This window comes from Mobula birostris, chromosome 23 (genome assembly GCF_030028105.1).
Source record: "Mobula birostris isolate sMobBir1 chromosome 23, sMobBir1.hap1, whole genome shotgun sequence".
Classification (NCBI taxonomy): domain Eukaryota; kingdom Metazoa; phylum Chordata; class Chondrichthyes; order Myliobatiformes; family Myliobatidae; genus Mobula; species Mobula birostris.
Window position 1 is genome coordinate 44,094,927 of NC_092392.1, and position 26,607 is coordinate 44,121,533.

Sequence of the window (26,607 nt, forward strand, 5' to 3'; positions counted from 1 at the left end):
TGTGGATGCAGGTTCAATTTAAACATTTAAGAGAACCTTGGACAGGTACATGGATGGGAGGGATATGGAGGACTAAGGTCTGGGTGCAGGTCAATAGTACTAGGCAAATTAATATTCTGGCATGGACTAAATGGGCTGAAGGGCCTGTTTCAGTGCAGTAGTGGTCTATGACTCTATGTAGTTATGGAGCAATAAATATTTATTCATTCCTTCTGTTGTGCCTCGCCTCAAACATGAACAAAGGAACTTCGCACATAAAATCAACTGTCTTTTTTTTAAGCATCTGTAGCCAAAATCATCAGTTCTCAACAGAACTGAGGACACTCAATGTTTAAGCCACTTGTGAAACATTTTCTTGCTTTTAAAACAATATATTAATTTGGGTAGCTAGATTATATGGCTGTTATTCTGATTTTAAAAAGATCCTCCCAAACTGCAAAATAAAACAAAGTGTTAAATTGAAAAAACTGGATATCTGAAAACTCACCTTTGCTCTCCAAGTCATCAAAGATGCTACTTTCCTTCCCATCAGTTGCTGATACATTTGCCGACAAAGTACAATCATTACTCTTATCCAACATTTTTCCAGAGTAACAGAGTTGAGAATTTGTATTTGAATTCTGTATTACCAAAGATGCACATTCTAATGTATCACTTTGCCAAAGTCCAGGGGAAGCTACAGTAGCTGCAAAGGACAGAGATGAAACTTACTATGTTCCTTGTTGTTAAAATAGCATATGCTTCAAAATCTGTCCAACTATCTAAATGTTTCATCTCCCTTCAGAATAACAGTGTCAAGGTGTGGGAAACTCTCATGCAATAATCTGTTGGTTCAGGAACTGTAATGAAATAAATTTGGCTCAGGGGGAAATGAGTGGCAAACAGCGGTGTGGTTGGCAGTTAGGGGTATGTTTATTTTCCAACATTATGTGCAAAGCATTGGGTGTAGAAGCATCGCAAATTCAGGGCTTTCAACTTGATTATGAGTGAAAAGTGGGTATTAGCTGGAAAATCACACAAGCAGCTTGACCCTTAAGACAAGATCTCCCAAAATGATGAGTCCAAAAGTGACAGTTCCTGCTTCAAGTCATGGGGAGCACACAAAATGCTAGGGGCACTCAGCAGGTCAAGTAGCATCTGTAAATTTCTTGTGTTCACGTTCAAGTAATGGGGTTACTTTGAGACATTAAGTGGTGGCATCCGTTAGTCTTGCGAGACCACGGATCTGAGCCTGGAAAGTCTTCACTCTCCAGGGCGCAAGCCTGGGCAAGGTTGTATGGAAGACCAGCAGTTGCCCATGCTGCAAATCTCCCCTCTCCACGACACCAATGTTGTCCAAGGGAAGGGCATTAGGACCCATACAGCTTGGCACCAGTGTCATTGCAGAGCAATGTGTGATTAAGTGCCTTGCCAAGTGGTTAAGGCATTGGACTAGCGACCTGACAGTCGTGAGTTCGAGACCCAGCCGAGGCAACGTGTTGTGTCCTTGAGCAAGGCACTTAATCACACTTTGCTCTGCAACGACACTGGTGCCAGGCTGTATGGGTCCTAATGCCCTTCCCTTGGACAGCATTGGTGTCGTGGAGAGGGGAGACTTGCAGCATGGGCAACTGCTGTACTTCCATACAATCTTGCCCAGGCCTGTGCCCTAGAGAGTGAAGACTTTCCAGGCACAGATCCATGGTCTCGCAAGACTAACGGACATTAAACAACTTAATTTATTAGCATGCATACCAAAGTTCTGTACAACAGCACAAGCTATATGGACAGAAAGGATCCTTTCCTAAACTTACTATAATATCTACAAGTTAAATTAGGACGCATTTCTCAGAAATTATAGAAAGAAGAATAAGGAGACTTGAGTGCACATGTGCACAATATTCAGTAAGGTGCAAGGGATGATATGATATATTGGTACAGATTTCAAAATTAGGGAGGATATGTTAACTCTCATTAAACCCCTCAGACTACAATTACAGATTAGATACTGTATAAAGCTGCCGTATGGATGTTAAGGTTTACAAGAGATGGGGAAAAGATTTACTAGAAAGCTACCAAGGATTGAAATGTCAGATCTGGTTAGACTGGGGAAGCTTACATTAATCTTTTGCAGCAAAGATCAAGAGAAGATTTAATAGGAGAGTGAAAGAAGCAAAATATTTCAATGAAATAAATTTTAAGTCAATGCTCCCATTACTAGAATAGCTGGGGACAAGATCTGTAGTAGACAATAGGTAAAATTGTAAAACTCAAAAAAAATCTTTCTTGTACTGTACTTACTTGGCTGTTGTTCTGAATGTGGAACATTTTCATCAGGAAACAATGAATATAACCAAGAAGCTTTAATCTTGCCCAGATGAAGTCCACTCAAGCAAATAGCCTTATTGTTTTGATCCAATCCAAGTTTTCTTAAAAGCAAGCTTATGATTTTGTCATCCCCTATTTTAATACTGGCATCTAAAGCTTTTTGAATGTCTTGCTCACGTGCTCCACTGTTAAGCAAAAGTTCCACTAAAAATGGGCTTCTCCTTTTCTTACAAACCTATGAACAATGTGAAATAGTCATTAAGATTCAAGAACAATTAACTTGACATAATTACCTGTCAGAGGACACTTATTGCTCTTTACAGGATCAAAAAATTATGCTGTTTTTTCTGATAAAATTGGAAGAGTTTTAAAATGGAATGTGTAGATAAAAGCAAGGGCTGAAAAATTCAAACAAGGAAAAGGTTTTAAGCAGCTCGTACAAAAATAGGTAACTGTTCAACAGAATCTTTCATAATCTTCTATAAATGTGTAATGGAGAGTATATTGCTTGGCTGTGTCACAGCTTGGTATGGAGACTCCAATGCTATTGAACTGAAAATCCTACAAAAAGTAGATGATACAGCTGAGTCCATCACAGGTAAAGTCCTCCCCACCATCGAGCACATCCACATGAAATGCTATTGCAGGAAAGCAGCATCTATCATCAGGGTCCCCCACCACTCAGTACATGTTCTCTTCTCACTGCTGCCATCAGGAAGGTGGTACAGGATCCTCAAGAGTCACGCTACCAGGTTCAGGAACAGTTAGTACCCCTCAACCATCAGGGTCTTGAACCAAAGGAGATAACTTCACTCAAATTCACTTGCCATATCATTGAAATGTTTCCACAACCTATGGACTCACGTTCAAGGACTCTTCATCTCATGTTCTCAATATTTATCACTATTTTTTCTTTTTGTATTTGCACAGTTTGTTGTCTTTTACACATCAGTTGCCTATCCATCTTCTTGGGTGTGTTCTTTCATTGATTCTATTATGGTTATTATTCCATTATGGATTTATTGAATATGCATGCAAGAAAATGAATCTCAGGGTTATGTGTGGCGACATATAATGTACTTCAATAATAAATTTACTTTGAATTTCAATGGAACACTCAAACCTGTCCCCTGGGTTTCCTGAAATTTCCAATGGATACAGTGGCATGCAAAGGTTTGGGCACCCCAGTCAAAATTTCTGTTACTGTAAACAGCTAAGCGAGTAAAAGATGACCTGATTTCCAAAAGGCATAAAGTTAAAGATGACACATTTCTTGAATATTTTAAGCAAGATTACTTTTTTATTTCCATCTTCTACAGTTTCAAAATAACAAAAAAGGAAAAGGGCCCAAAGCAAAAGTTTGGGCACCCTGCATGGTCAGTACTTAGTAACACCCCCTTTGGCAAGTATCACAGCTTGCAACGCCCCCTTTGGCAAGTATCACAGCTTGTAAAAGCTTTCTGTAGCCAGATAAGAGTCTTTCAATTCTTGTTTGGGGGATTTTCGCCCATTCTTCCTTGCAAAAGGCATCCAGTTCTATGAGATTCTTGGGCCGTCTTGCATGCATTACTCTTTTGAAGTCTATCCACAGATTTTCGATGATGTTTAGGTCGGGGGACTGTGAGGGCCATGGCAAAACCTTCAGCTTGTGCCTCTTGAGGTAATCCATTGTGGATCTTAAGGTGTGCTTAGGATCATTATCCGGTTGTAGAAGCCATCCTCTTTTCATCTTTTAGCTTTTTTTTTAAACAGTGTGATGTTTGCTTCCAGAATTTGCTGGTATTTAATTGAATTCATTCTTCCCTCTACCAGTGAAATGTTCCCCATGCCACTGGCTGCAACACAAGCCCAAAGCATGATCAATCCACCCCCTTTCTTAACAGTTGGAGAGGCGTTCTTTTCATGAAATTCTGCACTCTTTTTTCTCCAAACATACTTTTGCTCGTTGCGGCCAAAAAGTTCTATTTTAACTTCATCAGTCCACAGGATTTGTTTCCAAAATGCATCAGCTTGTTTACATAACAACACACATCAAAGTTGCTGGTGAACGCAGCAGGCCAGGCAGCATCTCTAGGAAGAGGTACAGTTGACGTTTCGGGCCGAGGCCCTTTGTCAGGACTATCTGAAAGAAGAGCTAGTAAGAGATTTGAAAGTGGGAGGGGGAGGGGAAGATCCAAAATGATAGGAGAAGACAGGAGGGGGAGGGATGGAGCCAAGAGCTGGACAGTTGATTAGCAAAAGGGATATGAGAGGATCATGGGACAGGAGGCCTAGAGAGAAAGAAAAGGGGAGGGGGAGAACCCAGAGGATGGGCAAGGAGTATAGTGAGAGGGACAGAGGGAGAAAAAGGAGAGAAAGAGAAAAAGAAAAAAGGACGTGTGTATATAAATAAATAATGGATGGGGTACGAGGGGGAGGTGGGGCATTAGCGGAAGTTTGAGAAGTCAATGTTCATGCCATCAGGTTGGAGGCTACCCAGACGGAATATAAGGTGTTGTTCCTCCAACCCGAGTGTAGCTTCATCTTTACAGTAGAGGAGGCCGTGGATAGACATATCAGAATGGGATTGGGATGTGGAATTAAAATGTGTGGCCATTGGGAGATCCTGCTTTCTCTGGCGGACAGAGCGTAGGTGTTCAGCGAAACGATCTCCCAGTCTGCGTCGGGTCTCGCTAATATATAGAAGGCCACATCGGGAGCACCAGATGCAGTATATCACCCCAGCCGACTCACAGGTGAAGTGTCGCCTCACCTGGAAGGACTATCTGGGGCTCTGAATGGTGGTAAAGGAGGAAGTGTAAGGGCATGTGTAGCACTTGTTCGGCTTACAAGGATAAGTGCCAGGAGGGAGATCAGTGGGGAGGGAAGGGGCGGATGAATGGACAAGGGAGACGCATAGGGAGCGATTCCTGCGGCAAGTGGTGGGGGGGAGGGGAAGATGTGCTTAGTGGTGGGATCCCATTGGAGGTGGCGGAAGTTATGGAGAATTCCACGTCCCATTCCCATTCTGATATGTCTATCCACAGCCTCCTCTACTCTAAAGATGAAGCTACACTCAGGTTGGAGGAGCACCACCTTATATTCTGTCTGGGTAGCCTCCAACCTGATGGCATGAACATTGACTTCTCTAACTTCCGCTAATGCCCCACCTCCCTCTCGTACCCCATCCGTTATTTATTTATATACACGCATTCTTTTTTCTTTTTCTCTCTCTCCTTTTTCTCCTTCTCTCCCTCTCACTATACCCCTTGCCCATCCTCTGGGTTTTCCCCCCTCCCCCTTTTCTTTCTCCCTCGGCCTCCTGTCCCATGATCCTCTCATATCCCTTTTGCCAATCACCTGTCCAGCTCTTGGCTCCATTCCTCCCCCTCCTGTCTTCTCCTATCATTTTGGATCTCCCTCTCCCCCTCCCACTTTCAAATCTCTTACTAGCTCTTCCTTCAGTTAGTCCTGACGAAGGATCTCGGCCCAAAACATCGACCGTACCTCTTCCTAGAGATGCTGCCTGGCCTGCTGCGTTCGCCAGCAACTTTGATGTGTGTTGCTTGAACTTCCAGCTTCTGCAGATCTCCTCGTGTTTTGAGGCTTGCTTATATGTTCCTTTGCAAACTTCTGACGCTGAATTTTGTGGTGAGGACGCAGGAAAGGTCTTCTTTTGATGACTCTTCCATGAAGGTCATATTTGTGCAGGTGTCAGTGCACAGTAGAACAGTGCACTACCACTCCAGAGTCTGCTAAATCTTCCTGAAGGTCTTTTGCAGTCAAACGGGGGTTTTGATTTGCCTTTCTAGTAATCCTACAAGCAGTTCTCTCGGAAAGTTTTCTTGGTCTTCCAGACCTCAACTTGACTTACACCGTTCCTGTTAACTGCCATTTCTTAATTACATTGCAAACTGAGGAAACGGTTACCTGAAAACGCTCTGCTATCTTCTTATAGCCTTCTCATGCTCTGTGGGCATCATTTATTTTAATTTTCAGAGTGCTAGGCAGCTGCTTAGAGGAGCCCACGGCTGCTGATTGTTGAGACAAGGTTTGAGGAGTCAGGGTATTTATAAAGCTTTGAAATTTTCATCACCTGGCCTTTCCGAACGATGACTGTGAACAAGCCATAGCCCTAACAAGCTAATTAAGGTCTGAGACCTTGGTAATCATTATCTGAGAGCTCAAATCTCTTGGGGTGCCCAAACATTTGCATGGTGCTCCTTTCATTTTTTCACTCTAAAATTGTACAAGACAAAAATAATACACTAATCTTGCTTAAAATGTTGAAAAGAATGTTTCATCTTTAACCTCATAACTTTTGGAGATCAGTTCATCTTCTACTCACTTAACTATTCACAGTAACAGAAATTTTGACCAGGAGTGCCCAAACTTTTGCATCCACTGTAATTCAATGGATTCATACCGATGCTTAATGGCTTGGTATGGCAACTGATCTGCGTGTAACTGCAAAAAACCAAGAGAGTTGTGGCCACAACCTAGCACATCCTGGAAACCAGCCTCCTCTCTATGGACTCAGTCTATACTTCTCACTGCCTCAGTAAAGCAGATAGCACAACCAAAGCACACCCACCCCAAACATTCTCATTTCTCCTCTTTTCCATCAGTAGTTACACAGATTCAATGCTTGAAATTATTTACCTGGTAAATTAATGACTCATTTTTACATTTTTGATTGACATCAGCTTCCAGCATGATTAAGTATTTTGCCATCATGATATTATTTTCTGAGCAAGCACTTTCAAGCAACTGATTTCTTATTCCACGATCAATGGCCAACTTGGATAAACACTTGCAGAGGAGGGTCTGTAGCTAATATTTCAAAATAAGGAAAATGAACTAATTAGCAAGACAAAATTAAAAGTAACGTTTCTCAAATTCTCAGAAACAAGGAAGGCCATTAAAATCACCTGTTTGTTTTTGCATTTTGTAATCTGATGAAAAATAAATGTGTCAATACGTTTCTTGAAGAAAATTTCAATAACAGATGGTATGGTTTCAAAATATAACAAAGTGGCTTGAAATCCCTAAAAAGAAATAAAGATTTAATGAAAATTTGTTAAATATTTCGTTAAGAAAAAATATTTCTACATTCCATGAGATTAACCTTGAAATTTTTACTTGCATCTTTGCACTCAGACACTCCTTGTTCATTTATCATTTAGGGTATTTAAGGTGATGACCAAATGGGAGTTGCTATAGTTTTACCTTTACAATAAAAGACAATTTGATTAGGTAATTCTTCCTGAGAAAATATCACAACTCAAAGCACCTCTTGACTTTTCGAAGTTTTCACCACACCTTCTTGTATTATAAGCATGCATTTATCCAAAAGAAGCGTTGACCAATTAACAAGAGTGCTTAATGGTTTAATTTTCAGAATCTTTTGGGGAAACAGAAAATCTTCTTACTGGTATTAACTAATCTTCATTTCAATACCCTTTGCTTCAAAGGAATTTAATAAGCCATACGTTGCTCACCTGGTGAAATGAATTTAAAAGTCAACACTACCATTTATCTTTGGCTACCATGTGGCAAAACTTTTGCAATTATCTACCTGTACTTGCACTTCCATGTCCTCTTCATATCGACGCAATGTCTCAATCAAAACATTTGCCAATAGTGCTACATGTGTTTGAGGCAAATCTATCGCAGGAATAAGGACTTCTAGAAGTTTCAGACCCAGATACTGAATTTCTGAGACAGAAATGTAAAACATGTTCATTACTGTTTAAAAAAAACTCAAATGCATGTACAATAATTATTCCCTATAATCAGTAATTTTGACACACTGCAATTTCATCCTATAATTAGCATTGGAACTCCCATTCTCACAATTTGTACTAAGATATGGGAATGCTCATATACCGCCATTTGTACACATGGTGGACAACATTCCCTGATCTTGCTCAGTAGTAGCAGAAGCAGGAGAATGTCGCATTTCAAAGAGAAAACGATTTTCAGCAAGCTGAGCCATGAACAATAAATAATGCTCATATCTCAAAGGCAGATTAGTAATTATGGTACATCTAACCAACTGGTGAACTGACAATGCAACCCACGGTAGAGTGATGGTTAGCACAACACTTTGCAATACCAGCGACCTGGGTAAGGCCTATCCCACACTGTATCTCAATTAATGAAATCAAATTTTAAAACTTAACCCTTATTAATTTATGCAATTCCAGCTTGGCCCTGCATACCAGCACCAACACAGCATACCCACTACCCATAACTTACTAACCTTAACTATACATCTTTGGAATGTGGGAAGAAACTGGAGCACTCAGAGGAAATCCACAGGGTCTTGGACAGAACATACAAACTCCTTGCAGACTGCAACCGGAACTGAACCCTAATTTTACAGTTGGCCATGTGTTAAGCTAACCTCTATGCTACCATGCCACCTACAGATTAAATGATATTTAATCCCATTTCCTGTGAACACACTGGCTGCCCTGAATTCTTACACAATGAAGCTGAGTCCTAGAGAAATATTTGTAAGTCAAGAAAAGTATTACACAACTGAAAATTCTATCTTTCTTTTATCTTTGCAGGTTTCCCATGTACCACTTAGGTGAGGTTTCAGGCCACTAACCTTCAATAAAATCCTGATGCAGATTTATTAAAATATTTGTGAGGTTGCTTTCATTATAAAAGTTACTTGTAAACACATTTTCATGGTAATGAAAATTATGACAATGCATGGATCGCTTAGGGGGAAAATTAAAACAGATAAATTTTTCAAAATGTATTATTGGACAGAAAACGAAGATAGTTAAACAAAAAATTGCTAAAGACAATGGGGGGGGTAAAGACGTTTGGATAGGGATTTGCACGGCACATTGGAACATTAGCAAACTATTGTGCTCATGGGCTTCGGGGAGATGGTAAATGATCAAAGAGTAAACCAACAACAGCCTCATAAAGGATGAATTGCAAATTTGGAAAGCATTGAAGAAATCAAGCCTCAAGTGATGTAATGATCATGACGGAAGGATAAAGAGGTGAAGGAAAGAAGCCTCTGCATTTAATCAGCTGCGGTAAGGCAAGATTTATCCAGGTTAAAAAAGGCTGAAGCATTATTATTAGCTTTTCTTTGAACGGTAACATGAACAGGAATTTAAAATGCTGGACAGTTGCAAACAGTGGTCAAAATGAAGAGGAAAGATAATGTGCCATTATCAATAGATAATTACTAACAAAAACCTAAAAAAAAGTGCACTATTTCTCCTGGCATCTGATTTCACTGCCATCCACATTCATTTCTGATGCTCCACTCTCCTGTTTTCCCTGGATACTCTTCTACATTGCATATGAACCTACACTCTCCATTCCTCTGGTTCAGAACTCCCATCCTCTCCAACTTTGCACTAGCTCAGTTATTTTCTTTCCTTGCCTTCTAAAAGGCGGTCAATCAATGCTTTATTTGAAATAGAGGTTGTTTTTTTGCCTTCTTGACCTCATTTGACGATTAACAAATCATTTACATAGAAATCACAAAAATGATTTGTGACAACTAAATTTCTCCTTAATTAAAACACAATAGAAGAACAAAATAGATTTTTTGAGATGACTACAAACAAAAACAGAGCATTTGTTTATCCTACCTCGTTCAAGTGGAAACATTTGCAAAGTATGTATTACTGTGTCCAAAACCCCATGATATGTTAGTTCCTTTGCATCTGAACTATCAGTAATAGAACACAGCACTCGAAAACCATACTGTTGGATTGCTGGGTTCTGGATGAACTGGAAACACAACAATGTTTTTACCATCAAACTAAACATTGTAGTTGCACTAGCTAGTACTTAAGCATGAAATCATCCCTTATACAGGAATTTACCCAGTGCAAATTTAGTTCAACGTTATTTCTACTGCTGAAAGTGAGTAAGTTTTATTTAAGTAAAAACATAAATACCTCAATGCAGCCATAAAAGCAAGCTTTTAAATTGCTCTGATTCAGATCTCATAACTATTTACCGCATTTCGCGTTGTCTGCCTCCTTCCGATATTAACCAATTAGTGTCAGTACCTCCAGTTGAACTTTGTCTTTTTGTGTGTTTTCCCCTTAGCCGTCAGTCTGTGGTTTTGTATTGCCATGTGCTCCTGTCCCCGCTCCTGCTCTACTCTGGCCCCTGTATTACTGAGTACACCACCTCTCACCTGTTTCTCATTATTACCTGTTTCACCGCCACTTCTGTCTCAATGTGCTTCACCCATCATCTGCCTCTCTGTTTATTGCTCAGTGTATTTTAATCCTGTGTTTTCACCCGTTTGTTGCCATATGGTGCCAGTGAATTTTCCTGAGCTTTTCCAGCATTCGTATCTGTACTCTGTCCATCTGAATATCGACTCTGCCCATTTCCCGATTCTGGTTTTAGGATTTCTCTGGATGCTTTGATCGCTGCCTGAATGTTGACACCAACTTTGTTTGTACCTCGGGATTTGTTACTCAATTAATATCACTGTGTGCACAGTACAGGGTCTGTGATTGGATCCCTGCTCCAGCGCCCTGACTATTAGTTCCTTTTCAGTGATTTAGATTCAATTAGGCAAGGTGACATTGACAAGACTATTAAATAAGTCTCAGACAATATTTCAGCTATATCCATCTCCACCTTCAACCTTAACAAATCTTATTTTGATTCATTCTAAATTACAGATCTTTAAATACTTTGTCAATGCAAAAGAGCCACTGGATTCTTTCTGCAATGCAATGACCAGAATTGTACAGTATTCAGCCCGTAGCTTAACTAGTGTTTCATATGACTGTAACATGACTGCCTTTCTATCACATCCCAAGCCTCAGCAAATAAAGGGGGTAGTTATGCAATATGCTGTTTTAATCATCTTATCTACCCATCTGCAAATATTGTCCATTACTCTCTCTTCGAGTCAAACTATTATCGAAGTACACATATGTCACCATATACAATCCGGAGATTCATCTTTTTTGCCAGCATAGTCAATAAATCCATAATGGAGTAAAAATCAAAATAGAATCAATCAAAGACCACACCAACTACAGCATTCAAACAGTGTGCAGAAAACAACAAACTTTACAAATATGACAAGAAAGAAATAATAATAATAAAACAAGGAATAAATAAATAAACAAATATTGAAATACGAGATGAAGAGTCCTTGAAAGTGAATCCATAGGTCTTGGGAACAGATCAGAACCCAAGATACACTTTATCCAGGACTGCAAAGCAGCTATTTAACACTGTGCACGACCTTTGACTCTACAATCACTTCACACTCTCATTATTACTCAGTTCCACTTCAGACATTTAGAAAATATTTAAGAATTTCCCTTGATCTCAAAAGATTATTTTTTCATGCTATCTACTTTCTCTTCACAACCACATCATTAATTTCACTTCTGCATTCTTTTACTCCCATATGCTTTCAGTTAAGTTGAACTATTGCTATCTGCTGACTGCATTGCACCTCTTTTTGGTTTTAACCTATCCTATGCATTCTTTTACATTCACAGGGGTCCACATTTCAGAGTTTTAAACAAAAATGCCCATGAGATTTCATATAAGCAAAGATTTACATTGAATTTGATGACATGCACAACCTTCTGAAGGAAGCCTCATGTTAATTAATTCTGATGTATCAAGAATTATGAACCAGATTCATTTTTGGAATTACATGACTTACGTGACTAATTTGCATTGGATGTTCCATGGGCTCAGCAAGAATTTTCAAAATTACAAACATTTCAAATATTGCTTTAAGTACTACATAAATAATTATATGGTTCCTTTAGAATTTCAAAATTAATTTGATTTTACTGTATGCTTCATGAAATATCTGCATTTAAAATTATCTTAATATTAATTCTCTGTATTGCCCATTCTCTCATTACCACATCACTTAAGGTTTAATATTACATTTTTTTGTGATGAATTGAATAATGTCCACACAACAGTTCTGGTAACTATGTGTTTATAAAGCCTGGTTTCAATAGAAATGATAGGCTTTAGATTTAAAATAAATAAAATTATATGCTACCTTACAGTCCATCAAAGACACAGTGACCTTGCAATTTTCTAGAAATCAAATGGATGCAAAATGGATTACATAAATCAAAATTAAGAAAATAAACAAACAAATAAATAAATAGAAACATTTCTCAAACAGAAAAGGTGAAGGAGAATCCCAATGGCTTCTGCAAATATATTAAGAACAAAAAAAAATGACAAGGGACAAAATTGGTCCACTTGAAGATCAAGGTAGATAGGGTCGTAAAGAGAGCGTTTGCCACATTGGCCTTCACAATCGAAGTATTGAGTAAAGGAGTTGGGATTTCATGTTGAAGTTGTATTAGACATTGGCGAGGCCTACTTTTGAGTACTGTATACAGTTCTGGCTACCTACCTACAGGAAATATGTAAATACGATTGAAAGAATGCAGAGAAAAATTACAAGGACCCTGCCAAGACTTGAACACCTGAGTTATAGAAAAGTTTGAATAGGTTAGGACTTTATTCACTGAAGGGTAAGAAAATGAGAAGAGATATGACAGAGATATACAAAATTATGATAAGTATTGAAAGGGTAAATGCAAGCAAGCTTTTTTCCACTGATACTGAGTGAGACTAGAACTAGAGGTGATAGGTTAAAGGTAAAAGGTGAAATATTTAAGGGGAACATGAGGGGAAATTTCTTCATTCAAGGGGGCATGTGTGTGGAACGAGCTTCCAGCAGAATTGGTGGATGCGGGTTTGATTTTAACATTTAAGAGAAATTTGGATAAGTACATGGATGGGAGGGAAAAAGACAGCATGATCCAGTTGCAGGTCAATGGGTCTTGGCAGAATAATATTTCAGCACAGTCTACGTAGGCTGAATTACATGTTTTTGTCCTATAATGTTCTATGACTTTTTGACTCTTTCAGTCTACAAAGAAGCTATAAGGGGGTATCCATAGTCAATTTTTAAGACCTCTGCCATTCAGATTAGACCACTTAAGACTGCAGATTCAGTATAATATTAATGCTGCAGATAATAAAATTAATAACTGTTCAAACTAAAAAAAAATGTTAAAGGTGAAGATGTGGAACAGAGGTCAACAACATGATTAGAAAAACTTACTGTGCAGTCAAATTTTACCCACCCACTGCAAAAACAGCTCTGAGATTTATGCACATAAAATACTTCTTGTGTGCAAAGCAAGATAAAAAAGCCCAATTAGGTTTGTTCACCAGTGAGCCTCATGTGTCCTATTGGTCTCAGTGGCATAATGACTTGAATTTAAGTGACTACAACTTTAGATGAACAGTACTGTCTTTGCCCCATTCATTAAAGTAGAAGAAAACTATTGAAGGTTTGAAAAGATGTTGGGAATTCCAGGTCACAGGGCTGCTTCTATTCACTTTTGGAGAACCCCAAGTGATAACAAAGCTACAGTCAATAAGTTTTTCCAAAACAAAAACAATCATCTAAATTTGAAATATCATTATCTGGAACCCAATGCGGCAAATGAGGAAGAATAGGGAATGGGTCAAGGCAGACTATAACATTATGATAACATGTTTCATTGTAGATCAACAGACAGAAAAATACAAGCACATGAATTCATCTCACACTGATTACAGCATCCCCACAGATCTGTATTAGAAACCATGGTGAAGTTTCAATATCATATTAACAGAAATAGTTTCTTTCTGCTCTTAAGCTGCTTTGCAACAATAATATCTCCTTATTTTTCTTTAAAGAAAATTATGGCAACTTGCATAATATTCCCAAAATATGCAGGATAATATGTCTTAATTCATAATATAAACGTAGATCCTTCTCCAGCCAAGACATATTATGGCTCAACAGGTATGTACATAGACTTGTAATGTTTATGTTTGGAATTTTTTCTTCCCCAGATGTTAATTTTGTGAACATTTAGGCCAATTTTATTGTATACATATAATTGAGCATATAAAAGATGATATTTTTAAACTTACCTTGTTTAAACTATCAAGAATTAATTCATGTAAACTCTCCAACAAGCACTGCTTGTGAATTAATTTTGCCATTGATTCCAACACATCCGTATTTATTGGGTCCTCTTTCAGATAGATTTTAGATACTAGATAACAAAACAAATATAACCAGATTGATGGTAGTTAAGAACTTCTAAAAAATACTTGAACAACAGAGTGGGCTTCAAGATCACTCTACAAGACTAAGTAGTAATTCACTTGCACATTTTCCACTTTGTGTACTCCATCCCATGCTCATGATGAGATTTAAAGCAAAATACAAATATTTAAGATAAATTTTGTAGTATAGAAATGCATATTGCAACAGCAAAATGAAATTAGTCCGAAATCTATTCTATAATACCAGAGATGTAATACCATTTATTCTATAATTACCAGAGGAACAGAAGATTCAAGGATGTACACAAACCTTCCTTGCAAAACAAAAGTAACATTCTTTCTCTTGGGAATCATTAGGTCATGGCCACTCAAAGTGCAGAATAATAATTTGGGATGGTATAGAGAAACTCAATGCCATACATCATTAGTTCACAGGCCCTCTATCTAAGTTGCAGAAGCACATCACCTCACAAACAGCCTACCAGCCCATCCCATCAAGCTCCTCCTGCCCTATAAATGGAAGTGTCTTCATTTCCCATGATGACCCCAGTCACCTCAGAACATGCAAAACTGGAATGGGAGCAAGTCATTCTTTATCCTGAGGAGCAGATCCAGGAAATGAATACCAGATCTAAGACAGAGGTTCACTGCACCTTTGAATCAGTTACTATTTCTTAGAAGGTTGCAGGTTCAAACCTCCATACAATCATTACGGTTGTCACGTCCATTCTATATTGAGAGCATTTTACGCATTGTGTGTATTGTCTTTTAGATAAACTGTTACACCAAAACCTCGCAAGACATTTTAAATGGACACAGGTTTCCAGATCAATGTCTGTTTCAACCAACTTCATGAGAACAATCATGTTTGGTTTTTTGTATTGCTGAAATATTATGTAGAAACAGCTTTCTGTTTTTCGCTATATTATAAAGTGACCAGAAGGCAGCTCGTACACTGAAATGTTTAGTGATTGTTTTGAGGTTTTCAAACATGTTGTAGAGATAAAAGCAAATACGTTTGGTTAGCAGATCTCATTTAAATTAGGAAATGGAATCACTCTTGAATAGTCTCAGTAACAGATACAAAACAGCACTAAAATAAATGTTGGCTATTCTGAATTTTTGAAAAATTTACTTCAATGCACGAAAGTTTACATATTTTCAATAAAACAGCAAATTCTCTCCTCATAATGAAACAGTCTATTTCTTTCCAGTAACACCATTCAGCACAAACTGTGGGTTATGCTGGATTCTGATTACTTTGTGATCCAAAGGTTCTTCAGAAGTCAAGAATAAGGCATAAACCTTGTTGCTTATGGCCATTTTGTTAAATGTTACTGGAACAGAAAACAAACAAGAAAAAGGAGCCAAGAAAATAAAGAATATGCATTGTATCGCAAGGAGACAGGCAGACAGACAGGCAGGTCGGCAGAAGGGGTGGCGTGGCTCTGTTGGTAAAAAATGAAATCAAATCACTGCAAAGAGGTGACATAGGGTCGAAAGTTGTTGAATCATTGTGGGTAGGGCTAAAGAAGACCCTGATGGGACTAATATACAGACCCCCCCCCCCAAACAGTAGTAATGACATCGTCTACAAACTGCAATGGGAGACAGAAAATGCATTCCAAAAGGGCAATGTTACAATGGTCATGGGGGATTACAATATGCAAGTAGAGTGGGAAAATCAGGTTGCTGCTAGATCCCAAGAGAGGGTATTTCTGGAATACCTACAAAATGGCTTTTTAGAGCAGCTGGTAGACCCGGCTGGTGGCATAGTGACATTAGTGCCAGACTTCGGTTTCGGGACAAAAGGTCCCGAGTTCGAATCCAGCCGACTCTCCTGCACACTTTCCATCCGTGCTGGGTTACCAGCTGGTGATCTCTTTGGAAACTCACCCGGTAGAAGGCAATGGCAAACCACTGCTGTAACTTGCCTCGTACGTGGTTCCCCACTACGTCAGAGAGGCGTGGAGGGAAATTGTCCACTAACTAGAGAAACTCCGGATGCGATGTACCTTTCCTTTCCTTTGTGGTTGAGCCAAACTAGGGGTGTAGTGCAATGAATCAGAATTGATTAGAGGGCTTAAAGGAACCATTAGGAAGCAATGATTATAATATGATAGAATTCACATCGCAATTTGAGAGGGAGAAGCTAAAGTTGAATATACCAGTATAACAATGGAGTAAAAGGAATTACAGGGGCATGAGAGAGGAATTAGCCAAAATTGATCGGAAAAGAACACTGGCAGGGATGACTGCAGAGCAGCAATGGCTGCAATTTCTGAAAGCAATTCGGAAGGCATAGGATATGAACACCCAAAAAGGTAGAAGCATTCTGAAGGCTAGATGATATAACCATGGCTAACAAGAGAAGTTAAAGCTGACATAAAAGCCAAAGAGGGTGCATATAATTGAGAAAAAATTAGTGGGGTTAAAGGATTGGGAAGCTTTGAAAAATGAACAGAAGGAAACTAAAAAGTTATTAAGAAGGAAAAGATGTAATACAAAAGTAGGCGAGCCAATAATATTAAAGAGGAGACCAAAACTTTGTTCAGATACATGAAGTATAAAAGAGAGGTGAGAGTGAATATTGGACCACTGAAAACGACGCTGGGAAGATATTAATGGGGGACAAGGAAATGACGGATGAAGTGAAGTATTTTGCATCAATCTTCACGGTGGAAGACACTAGCAGTATGCTGGAAGTTCAAGAGTGTCAGAGATCAGAAGTGTGTGAAGTTGTCATTACTAGGGAGAAGGTTCTTGGGAAACTGAAAGGTCTGAAGGTAGGTAAGTTACCAGGACCAGAGAGTGTACGCTCTAGGGTTCTGAAAGGGGTGGTTGAAGAGATTGTGGAAGCATTAGAAATTATCTTTCAAGAATCCTGAGCTTCTGGAATGGTTCCGGAAGACTGGAAAATTGCAAGTGTCACTCCACTCTTCAAGAAGAGAGAAGGGCAGAGGAAAGGAAATCATAGGCCAGTTAGTATGACCATATTGGTTGGGAAGATGTTGGAGTCGATTGTTAAGGATGTGGTTCAGGGTACTTGGAGGCACATGATAAAATAGGCCGCAGTCCACATGAACCTTTTCTGGCTATCTGCCGTTGACCAGTGGTGTTCACAGGGGTCTGTGAAGGACTGCTTCTTTTTACGTCGTATGTCAATGATATGGATAGCACAATTGATGGCTTTGTTACAAAGTTAGCGGGCAATGCGAAGATAAGTGAAGGGGTAGGGGGTTTTGAGGAAGTAGCGAGGCTACAGAAGTACTTAGATAGATTTGGAGAACAGGCAAAGAAGTGGCAGATGGAATACAGTGTCGGAAAGTGTATGGTCATGTACTTTGGTAGATGAAATAAAGTCATAGACTATTTTCTAAACAGAGAGAAAGTTCAAAAATCTAAGGTGCAAAGGGACTTGGGAGTCCTTGTGTAGGATTGCCTAAAGACTAATTTGCAGGTTGATTTGGTGGTAAGGAAGGCAAATTCAATGTTAACATTCATTTCGAGAGGACTAAAATATAAAAGCAAAGATGCAATGCCGAGTCTTTATAAAGCACTGGTGAGGCCTCACTTGAATATTGTGAGCAGTTTTGGTCCCCTTATCTTAGAAAGGATGTGCTGACACTGGTAAGGTTTAAAGGAGGTTCACAAAAATTATTCCAGGATTGCAGGCTTGTTATATGAATAGTGTTTGATAGCTCTGGGCCTGTATTCACTAGAATTTAGAAGAATGAGGGGGGACCTAATTGAAAGCTATCGAATGTTGAAAGGCCTCGAAAGAGTGGATGTGGAGAGGATGTTTCCTATGGTGGGAGAGTCTGAGACCAGAGGACACAGCCTTAGAATAGAGGAGCGTCCTTGTAGAATGGAGATGAGGAGGAATTTTTTTAGGCAGATGGTGGTGAATCGGTGGAATTTGTTGCCACAAGCAGCTGTGGAGACCATGTCTTTACATATATTTAAGGCAGAGGTTAACGCATTCTTGATTGGTCAGGGCATGTGGAGATATGGGGAGAAGGCAGGAGATTGGGGCTGAGAGCAAAAATGGATCAGCATTGATGAAATGGTGGAGCAGACTTGAGAGGCCAAATGCCTAATTCTGGTCCTATATCTTATGGTCTTAAAGCTAAGAAAAACCAAAGGAAAAAACAATTGTGGTCATCTCATACTCAGGCTAGAGATAACAAAAAATTCCAGTGATAACAATTATCAGATTCAGGATCAGATTTAATATTACTGGCATATGTCATGAAATTTGTTGTTTTGTGGCAGCAGTATATTGCAATACATAATAATAAAAATGTATAAACTCCAGTAAAAAATTAAATTAAATTAGTAGTGCAAAAAAAGACGGAAAAAAAAGTGAGGTAGTATACATACATAGGTTCATTGTCCATTCAGAAATCTGATGGCAGAGGGGAGCAAACTGTTCCTGAAACATTGAGTGTTTATCTTCAAGTTCCCATACCTCTTCCTTGATAGTAGCAATGAAAAAGGGCATGTCCAGGATAATGGAAGACCTTCATGATGAATGCCATCTTTTGAAGATGTCCTCAATGCTGTGCCCATGATCAAGCTGGCTGAGTTTACAACTTACTGCAGTTTTTTTTTTTACAATCCTCTGTAATGGACCCTCCATACCAGGTGATGATGCAACCAGTTAGAATGCTCCCCACAGTACATCTTGTAGAAATTTGCGAGAGTCATCGGTGACATACCAAGACATACAATATTGACGCTGTTGTGCCTTCTCTGTATTTGCATCAATATATTAGGCCTAGGATAGATCTTCAGAGATGTTAACAGGAAGGAACTTGAAACTGCTCACCCTTTTCATTGCCAATTCCTTGAGGAGGACTGGTGTGTGTTCCCTTGACTTTCTCTTCCTGAAGTCCGTGATCAATTCCTTGGTCTTACTGACACTGAGTGCAAGATTGTGTTGTGACACCAATCAACCAGTTAATCTATCTCACTCTCATATGTCTCTTCATCACCATCTGAAATTCTGCCAACAATAGCTGTATCACTGGCAAATTTATAGACAGTGTTTCAGTGGTGCCTATCCCACACAATCATGGGAATACAGAGAACAGAGCAGTAGGCTAAACATCCTTGAAGTGGCCCAGTGTTGATTGTCAGTGAGGAGATGATGTTATTTCCAATCTGCACTGACTGTGGTCTCCCAATATACAAGTCAAGGACCTAGCTGCAGAGGGAGGTATCTGGGCCCAGCTTTTGGAGTATTTTAAATAGAACTGAGGGTATGATTGTGTTAAACATTGATCTGTAATAATAAACAATAGCTTGACATAGATATTGCTATTATCTAAATGATCCAAGGCTGAGAGGAGAGACAGAGAGATGCATCCGTTGTAAGGCAAATTGCAGCAGGTTCAGACCCTTGCTTAGACAGGAGTTGATTCTGGCCATGGTGGACCTCTCAAAGCTCTTAATTACAGCAGATGTGAGTTATAGTCATTGAGGAAGTTCATCCTTCTTGTCTTGAGCACTGATATGATCGTCGACTTTTTGAAGCAGGTGATAACATCTGACTGCAGCAGTGAGAGATTTAAGATGTCCTTGAATACTCCACCAGTTGTTTGGCCAGGTTTTTAGTGCCTTACCAGGTACACTATCTGGTTCTGACAGCTTGTGAGAGTTCATCCTCTTGAAAGGTATTAAGACATTGGCAGGAAAACACAGGGTCAACAGATGCTGCATTGATTTGCAGAGATGTCATTTTATCTCTCTTTCAAAGTGTGCATAAAAAGGCATTGAGTTCATCTGGGAGTGATACATCACAGCTGTTCATGGTGTTAGGTTTCGCCTTGTAGGAAGTAATGTCCTGCAAACCCTGTCAAAACTGATGTATATCCATTTTTATTTCTAACTTCAATTAGAATTGTTTCTTTGCTCTTAAAGTACCCTTCCATAGTTCATACCAGGAGTTCATGTGTAGTTCTGGATCATCGGTCTTAAATGCTACAGATCTAGCCCTCAGCAAATGATGAATCTCCTGGTTCATCCGTGGCTTTTGGTTTGAATGTGTCCAGTATGTCCTCGAAGGCACACGGTCATCCACAGAGGTCTTGATGAAGTCAGTGACAACTGACATATTCATTCAGATCTGAGATGAATCTTTGAACAATGCCCAGCCCATTGACTCAAAGCAGTCCTGTAAGCACTCCTCTGCCTCCCTTGACCATAACTTTCTGGTCCTCACCACTGGTGTTGTGGTCTTTAGTCTCTGCCTGTATGCTGGGAGTAGAAGTACAGCCAGATGATTAGACTTTCCAAAGTGTGGGCATGGGACAGCACTGCAAGCTTTCTTGATGATGGTGTTACAGTGATCGAGTGTGTTGACTCCTCTGGTGGCACAGGTGATACGTTTGTGGTAATTGTTCAAGCTGGCCGGGGTGAAACTATAAAACCTATAAATCTGGATATTTTATAGGCGTTTAAGTAGCATGATACCTGTGACTGAAAACTATGTAGTTTCTAGAGAAATACAGATGTAATTGTACCATAGTTACTGGAAAATTCACTGAACAATTACATGTACATATTTAAGTGATTACATAAAAAACCGAAGCAAGCATAGAAAGTTAAACTGCAAGAAAATAACAACTCTACACGCCAATCTAACAGTTGGTATTTCTTACTTACCAGGGCAAGTTATTTGTGATATAACCTGAAGGGCCTCAAGATGTAGTGAACAATTGTTTGCATGATTCTTCAAAGTGTTCACTGTCCTATTTAAGGTTAAAGTCCTGACATCTAGATTCAGATTGCTGAAAAGACATTAAATAATTATAGCTCAGTAATCAATAGCATAAAATAAAATCAAAATGCGAAGTAAACATTTGTAGAATTTCACTTTTACCTCAAAGGTTTACAAAAACAAAATTAAATCATATCTGCATACACTATATCTTTCATGATAATGGAGAATACAGTTTATCAAAAAGTCTGCAGAGATGGCACAGTGGTTGTTTCATTATTTGGAATCTAGTTAGAATTCAAAACATAACAATGTATGATTGGAGTAACACACACAGAATGCAGGAGCAACTCAGCAAGTCTGGCAGCACCTACAGAGGGGAGTAAACACTCAACATTTTAGGGGTAAGAGCATTCATCAGGACTGGCCTGAAACATCAATTGTTTATTCCCCTCTGTAGATGCTGCCTCCAGGATTTTATCTGTGTTGCTCGAAATTTCCAGCATCTGGACAATCTCTTTTGTTTATAACATATTATTGGATTTAATTTTCTCTCTTTATGTTAGAAGTGAATTCAAATGACTTCGGCAGTTTTCAGATTTAAACAGGTAAATAACATTCAGAAACTACATTGTAGCTAGTGTCCCTTAGGACGTGAGTGAGTGAATCAGTGAGGGCCTCTGGTGGTCAGAATTGACCATGGATATTAGCTGACTCAATATGCAAGCTTGGGCAGTATGATATGGAGAGCAAGCTGTTGCCCATGTAGCAAGCTGCCCCTCTCTACGCATCTGATGAACCTAAAGGAACGGCAGAGACCGATATAATTTGGTACCAGCAGCATCGCAGGAGTTGCCTGTCAGCATTGAACTCAGTGTAGGAATGCATTAGGGACTCCAGCTCCGTATTTCTCCCTCAGGGTTTACTCCTGAAGCCTTCCCCATGAGTGGGTATAGCCGCAAGGCAGCTGAAGTTTGAGATCAGAGTTTTCCTTCTCCTAGATGAGCAGCCAACCGTGGCTGACAAGCTCCATCTGCCCGAATCAACTGGTTTTAAGGCACCAGTAACCTGTTTTTGCCCCTTCTCCTGTCAGTAGAAATGCTCCCACCAGGCTTAGTAGCTAAGCCACACATGAAGGCCAGGAGCTGGACTCGTCGTCAGAGGCTACCTGAGGTGCATGCCATTGGGAGCATTGAATAGGTAGTCAGAGCTTGTCTGCATTACCACCCCCAGCTATAACAACCTTTAGGAGATTTTCTGATATTGAGGAATCCACTTTTGCAGTTGTGCTTGCAAAGATCCTAAGAACTGTAAAAAGTACAGATTATACATTACCTGAGAATTCTAAGTTAGACAGTCCATGAGATCCATTTCAATTATATAATTAATAGTAAATGTAAAAATACTGTTGCTGAAAGGGTACATCTTCCTTCACAAAATCTTTTACAATATAACTCACAGCAACACTTATGCACGTTTTTAAAGAGAATTACTTGTTTATTTTCAAATGCGCCATCCTGTCTGTAGATTCTAAGACAGAGTCAAGTGCAGGATTCCCCAAATATTAACTTACAGGTTGAGTAAGTAGGAAGGAAGACCTATGGACTATTAGCAACTCATTTTAAAAAGACCAGAATATAAAAGCAATTAAGGAAAGCTGTGGCTTTATAAGGTGTGGTCAGACTACACTTGGAGTACTGTGAACAGTTTTGGTCCCCTTACCTAAAGGAGGATATGCTGGCATATGCTGGGGAGGGTCCAGAGGAAGTTTATGAGAATTATCCTGGGGATGAAAGGGTTAGCATATGAGGAGCATTTGGTGACCCTGGACCTATACTTGCTGGAGTTTAGAAGGATGGTTGGGGGTGGGGGGAGATCTTTTTGAAATCTACTAGATATTGAAGGGCCTGGATAGAATGGACTTGAAGAGAATGTTTCCAGTAGTGGGAGAATCTAGGAGCAAAGGGTGCAGCCTCAGAACAAAAGGATGTCCCTTAAGCATTGAGATTATGGTGATGAATCTGCAGAATTTATTGCCACAAACAGTATTGTGCAAAATACTTCAGCACATACATATAGCTAGGCTGCATAAGACTTTTGCATAATACTGTAGTAATTTTATGTATTGCACTGTACTGCTGTTGCAAAAAAAAACAAATTTCCTGACACATGAGAGTGATGATAAACCTGATACTGAAATGGGCAGAAGAGATGCTGCACATCTCTCACATTACTGTACAATCGTAGGATAAGGAGCAGGGAGAGGGAAATCATGGTTGGGAAAACGGGAGGGAGTGGCCAGTACCAGAGAGACATTCTGTGATGATCAATAAACCAATTGTTTGGAATCAAATGACCTTGCCTGGTGTCTCAGGGCTGGTTGTGTCTGCAACAGTGCCATTCTCCTCCCTCTGGTACTCCTCCTCTGCCACCTGTCTCACACCCCTCCCTCGGCGCTCCACCCTTGGCATCTCCAACATCCTTTGCTCCACCAGATTTACAGACTTACTCTCCACTCCACGCTGAAAATACAGTACGGTGCAAAAGTCTTAGGCACCGTAGCTATTTATTTGTGCCTAAGACTTTTACTAGGCCGTGATTAGTAAGGGTGTCAAAGGTTTAGGAAGAAGACAGGAGAATGGAATTGAGAGGGAATAATAAATCAACCATGTAAGTAGGTAGGATTTTAAAAAGACTAGAATAAATCAACCATGTAAGTAGGAAGGATTTTAAAAAGACTAGAATATAAAAGCAATTATGGAAAACTGTGGCAAAGCACACTTGATAGCCAGATGGATCAATTTTGTTCCTTTGTCTTATTATGGTCTAGTTAAAAATCACAGTATCAAAGTGCGGTAAATGAATACTGAGTAAATTAGCAAATGACTAATTAAATCATAATGTGTCAATAAAAGAAGAAGTTCACTATAAATCTAGGATGTCAAAAGTACAATATTTCTTTTGTGGTTGCGCATTTCAGAGATGAAATTTTAGAACATGTACAGATCAAAAATTAGTTATTTATTACATTCAAAACAGTCAAATAATAAAGATTTGCAGTGGAAGTCAACAGTCTGATAAAAGTAGACAGAGGAACAATCAAATCCAGTTGAATCCAGAATGAGAAATTCAATAGTTAAGTGCAATTTTTTCTGCTTTGCATACTAGCTCAGAAAAAGACAACTAAAAGTTAAGTGATCAGTTCAGTCCATATATTAAACATGATGGATAAGAATTTATAGCCTTTGCCTTCCATTTATAACCTATGCCCCCAAGCAAAAAACAAAAATATTTACCTCCCAAGATAAAGCTTATTAAGTAACTTGCAGGCACTCTCCAAGACATGACTCGAGTCTAAATTGTTTTTCATTTGTTCTAAAATGTTGATATGTATCCCTTTTCCCAACAGAAGTTTCCTTATTTGTACTATTAACAAAAGAAAACAAAGCATTATTCAAAGAAAATTAGTTAATATTTAGTTAGAATGCATTTTCCCATTTTCAACTTACTGCTTTGGTCTGCCAAAGTTGCCAGAGTACTTGCAGCTGCCGGAAACACTTCTTTTGATGAAGGATGTAGTAACATGGCTGCCATCGCCTGCAGATGAATTGGATAGCTACAATACAAATACAAAGTTGAATAAGTCAAAATACATAAAAACCATTTACATTTTCAAATATTCCTATCATAAAAACAATGAGGACAGAGCAGAGCATATTTTAAAACAACAAAAAAGCATTACCATGCTTCTTCATCTCCAATCTTTGTGTGAAGATTATTCTGATACACGAGTAAATTGTTCAGAGCCCAACAAGCTGCTTCCTGAAAGAAATGTGTTGCAAAAATTGATCACACTTGTACTGATCAACCTGTTTTGCAGTAATAGCATCTTGCAACTTGAACAAATTAGAATTAAGTCATCCCTCCCATTAACAAGAGCTGTCAATGACTGTTTATTTCCTTCCTGAACCACCAGCTTCAGCTGCTTTAACATTTTCACTGAAGCAAAAATTATAGTCACATTCAAAATCAAACTTTAACATTTTCTGGAATATACAATGCAAAGAAGATAAAAAAAAAGTTGGAAAAATAAAAATCTCTGTTGCATTGAGAAAATCTAGATTGAGCCTAAAACCATAAGATATAGAAGCAGAATTAAGCCATTTGGCCCATCAAGTCTGCTCGGCCATTTCATCATAGCTGATCCAATTTTCCTCTCAGCCCCAGTCTCCTGCCTTCTCCCCATATCCCTTCATGCCCTGACCAATCAAGAATCTATCAACCTCTGCCTTAAATATACATAAAGACTTGGCCTCCACAGCTGCCCGTGGCAAAGAATTCCACAGATTCACCACCTTCTGGCTTAAAAAATTTATCCTCATTTCCATTCTAAAAGGACTCCCCTCTATTATAAGGTTATGTTCTCTGGTCTTAGACTCTCCCACCATAAGAAACATCCTCTCCATGTCCACTCTATCTGGGCCTTTCACCATTCAATATTTTTCAATGCGGTCACACCCCATTCTTCTGAATTCTCGTGAATACAGGCCCAAAGCCATCAGACACTCTTCACATGACAAGCCATTCAATGCCGCAGTCCTTTTCATGAACCTCCTTTGAATCCTCTCCAGTTTTAGCACATCCTTTCTAAGATAAGGGGCCCAAACCTGCTCACAATACTCCAAGTGAGGCCTCACCAGTTGCAGTATAAAGTCTTAATATTACATCCTTACCAAAAGCAGAATATAAAAGCAAAGATGTAACGTATTAATGAACATAACACTGCATTTGCCTTCCTCACCACAGATTCAACCTGCAAATTAACCCTTAGGAAATCCTGCAAAAGGACTCCCAAATCCCTTTGCACGTCAGTACTTTTGTATTTTCTCTCCATTTAGAAAAAAGTCAGTTCTTCCATTTTTTCTACCAAACTGCATGACCATACACTTCCCGACACTGCAGCTCATCTGCCATTTCTTTGCCCATTCTCCTAATTTGTCTATCCTCCTGTAGTCTCTCTACTTCCTCAAAACTACCTGCTACTCCATTTATCTTCCTATCACCCGCAAACTTTGCAAAAAGCTATCAATTCCATCATCCAAATCATTAACATACAATGTAAAAAGAATCTGTCCCAACACAGGCCCCTATGGAACGCCACTAATCACCAGCAGCCTGTCAGAAAAGACTCCCTTTATTCCCACTCTTTGCCTCCTGCCAATCAACCATGGCTTTATCCATGCTAGAATTTTTCCTGTAATACCATGGACTCGTAGCTTGTTAAGCAGCTCATGTGTGGCACCTTGTCAAAGGCTTTCTGAAAATCCAAATACACAACATCCTGCTTGTTCTTTCTTCAAAGAATTCCAACAGATTTGTCAGGCAACATTTTCCCTTGAGGAAACCATGCTAATGACCTATTTTATCATGTGCCCTGAGACCTCACTTTAATAATCAACTCCAGC

General features: G+C 39.2%; 1 protein-coding gene across 4 annotated transcripts in view; it reads right to left on the minus strand.

Annotated features, from left to right (window-relative positions):
* The window catches only part of lrrk2 (leucine-rich repeat kinase 2), a 138,751-nt gene that overhangs the window by 84,154 nt on the left and 27,990 nt on the right, over positions 1 to 26,607 (minus strand). For 3 of the 4 annotated variants that reach the window (XM_072241031.1, XM_072241030.1, XM_072241032.1), the window contains exons 10-20: positions 24,885 to 24,964; positions 24,652 to 24,758; positions 24,439 to 24,568; positions 21,088 to 21,212; positions 14,281 to 14,405; positions 9,918 to 10,059; positions 7,865 to 8,004; positions 7,218 to 7,334; positions 6,949 to 7,119; positions 2,281 to 2,542; positions 488 to 685 (exon numbers count right to left, since the gene is read on the minus strand). In XM_072241031.1, the coding sequence (XP_072097132.1) occupies positions 488 to 685; positions 2,281 to 2,542; positions 6,949 to 7,119; positions 7,218 to 7,334; positions 7,865 to 8,004; positions 9,918 to 10,059; positions 14,281 to 14,405; positions 21,088 to 21,212; positions 24,439 to 24,568; positions 24,652 to 24,758; positions 24,885 to 24,964 (1,597 nt within the window). Of the gene's footprint in view, positions 1 to 487; positions 686 to 2,280; positions 2,543 to 6,948; positions 7,120 to 7,217; positions 7,335 to 7,864; positions 8,005 to 9,917; positions 10,060 to 14,280; positions 14,406 to 18,801; positions 19,447 to 21,087; positions 21,213 to 24,438; positions 24,569 to 24,651; positions 24,759 to 24,884; positions 24,965 to 26,607 lie in introns of those variants that run through there. The other variant, XM_072241034.1, reaches the window with a different exon arrangement.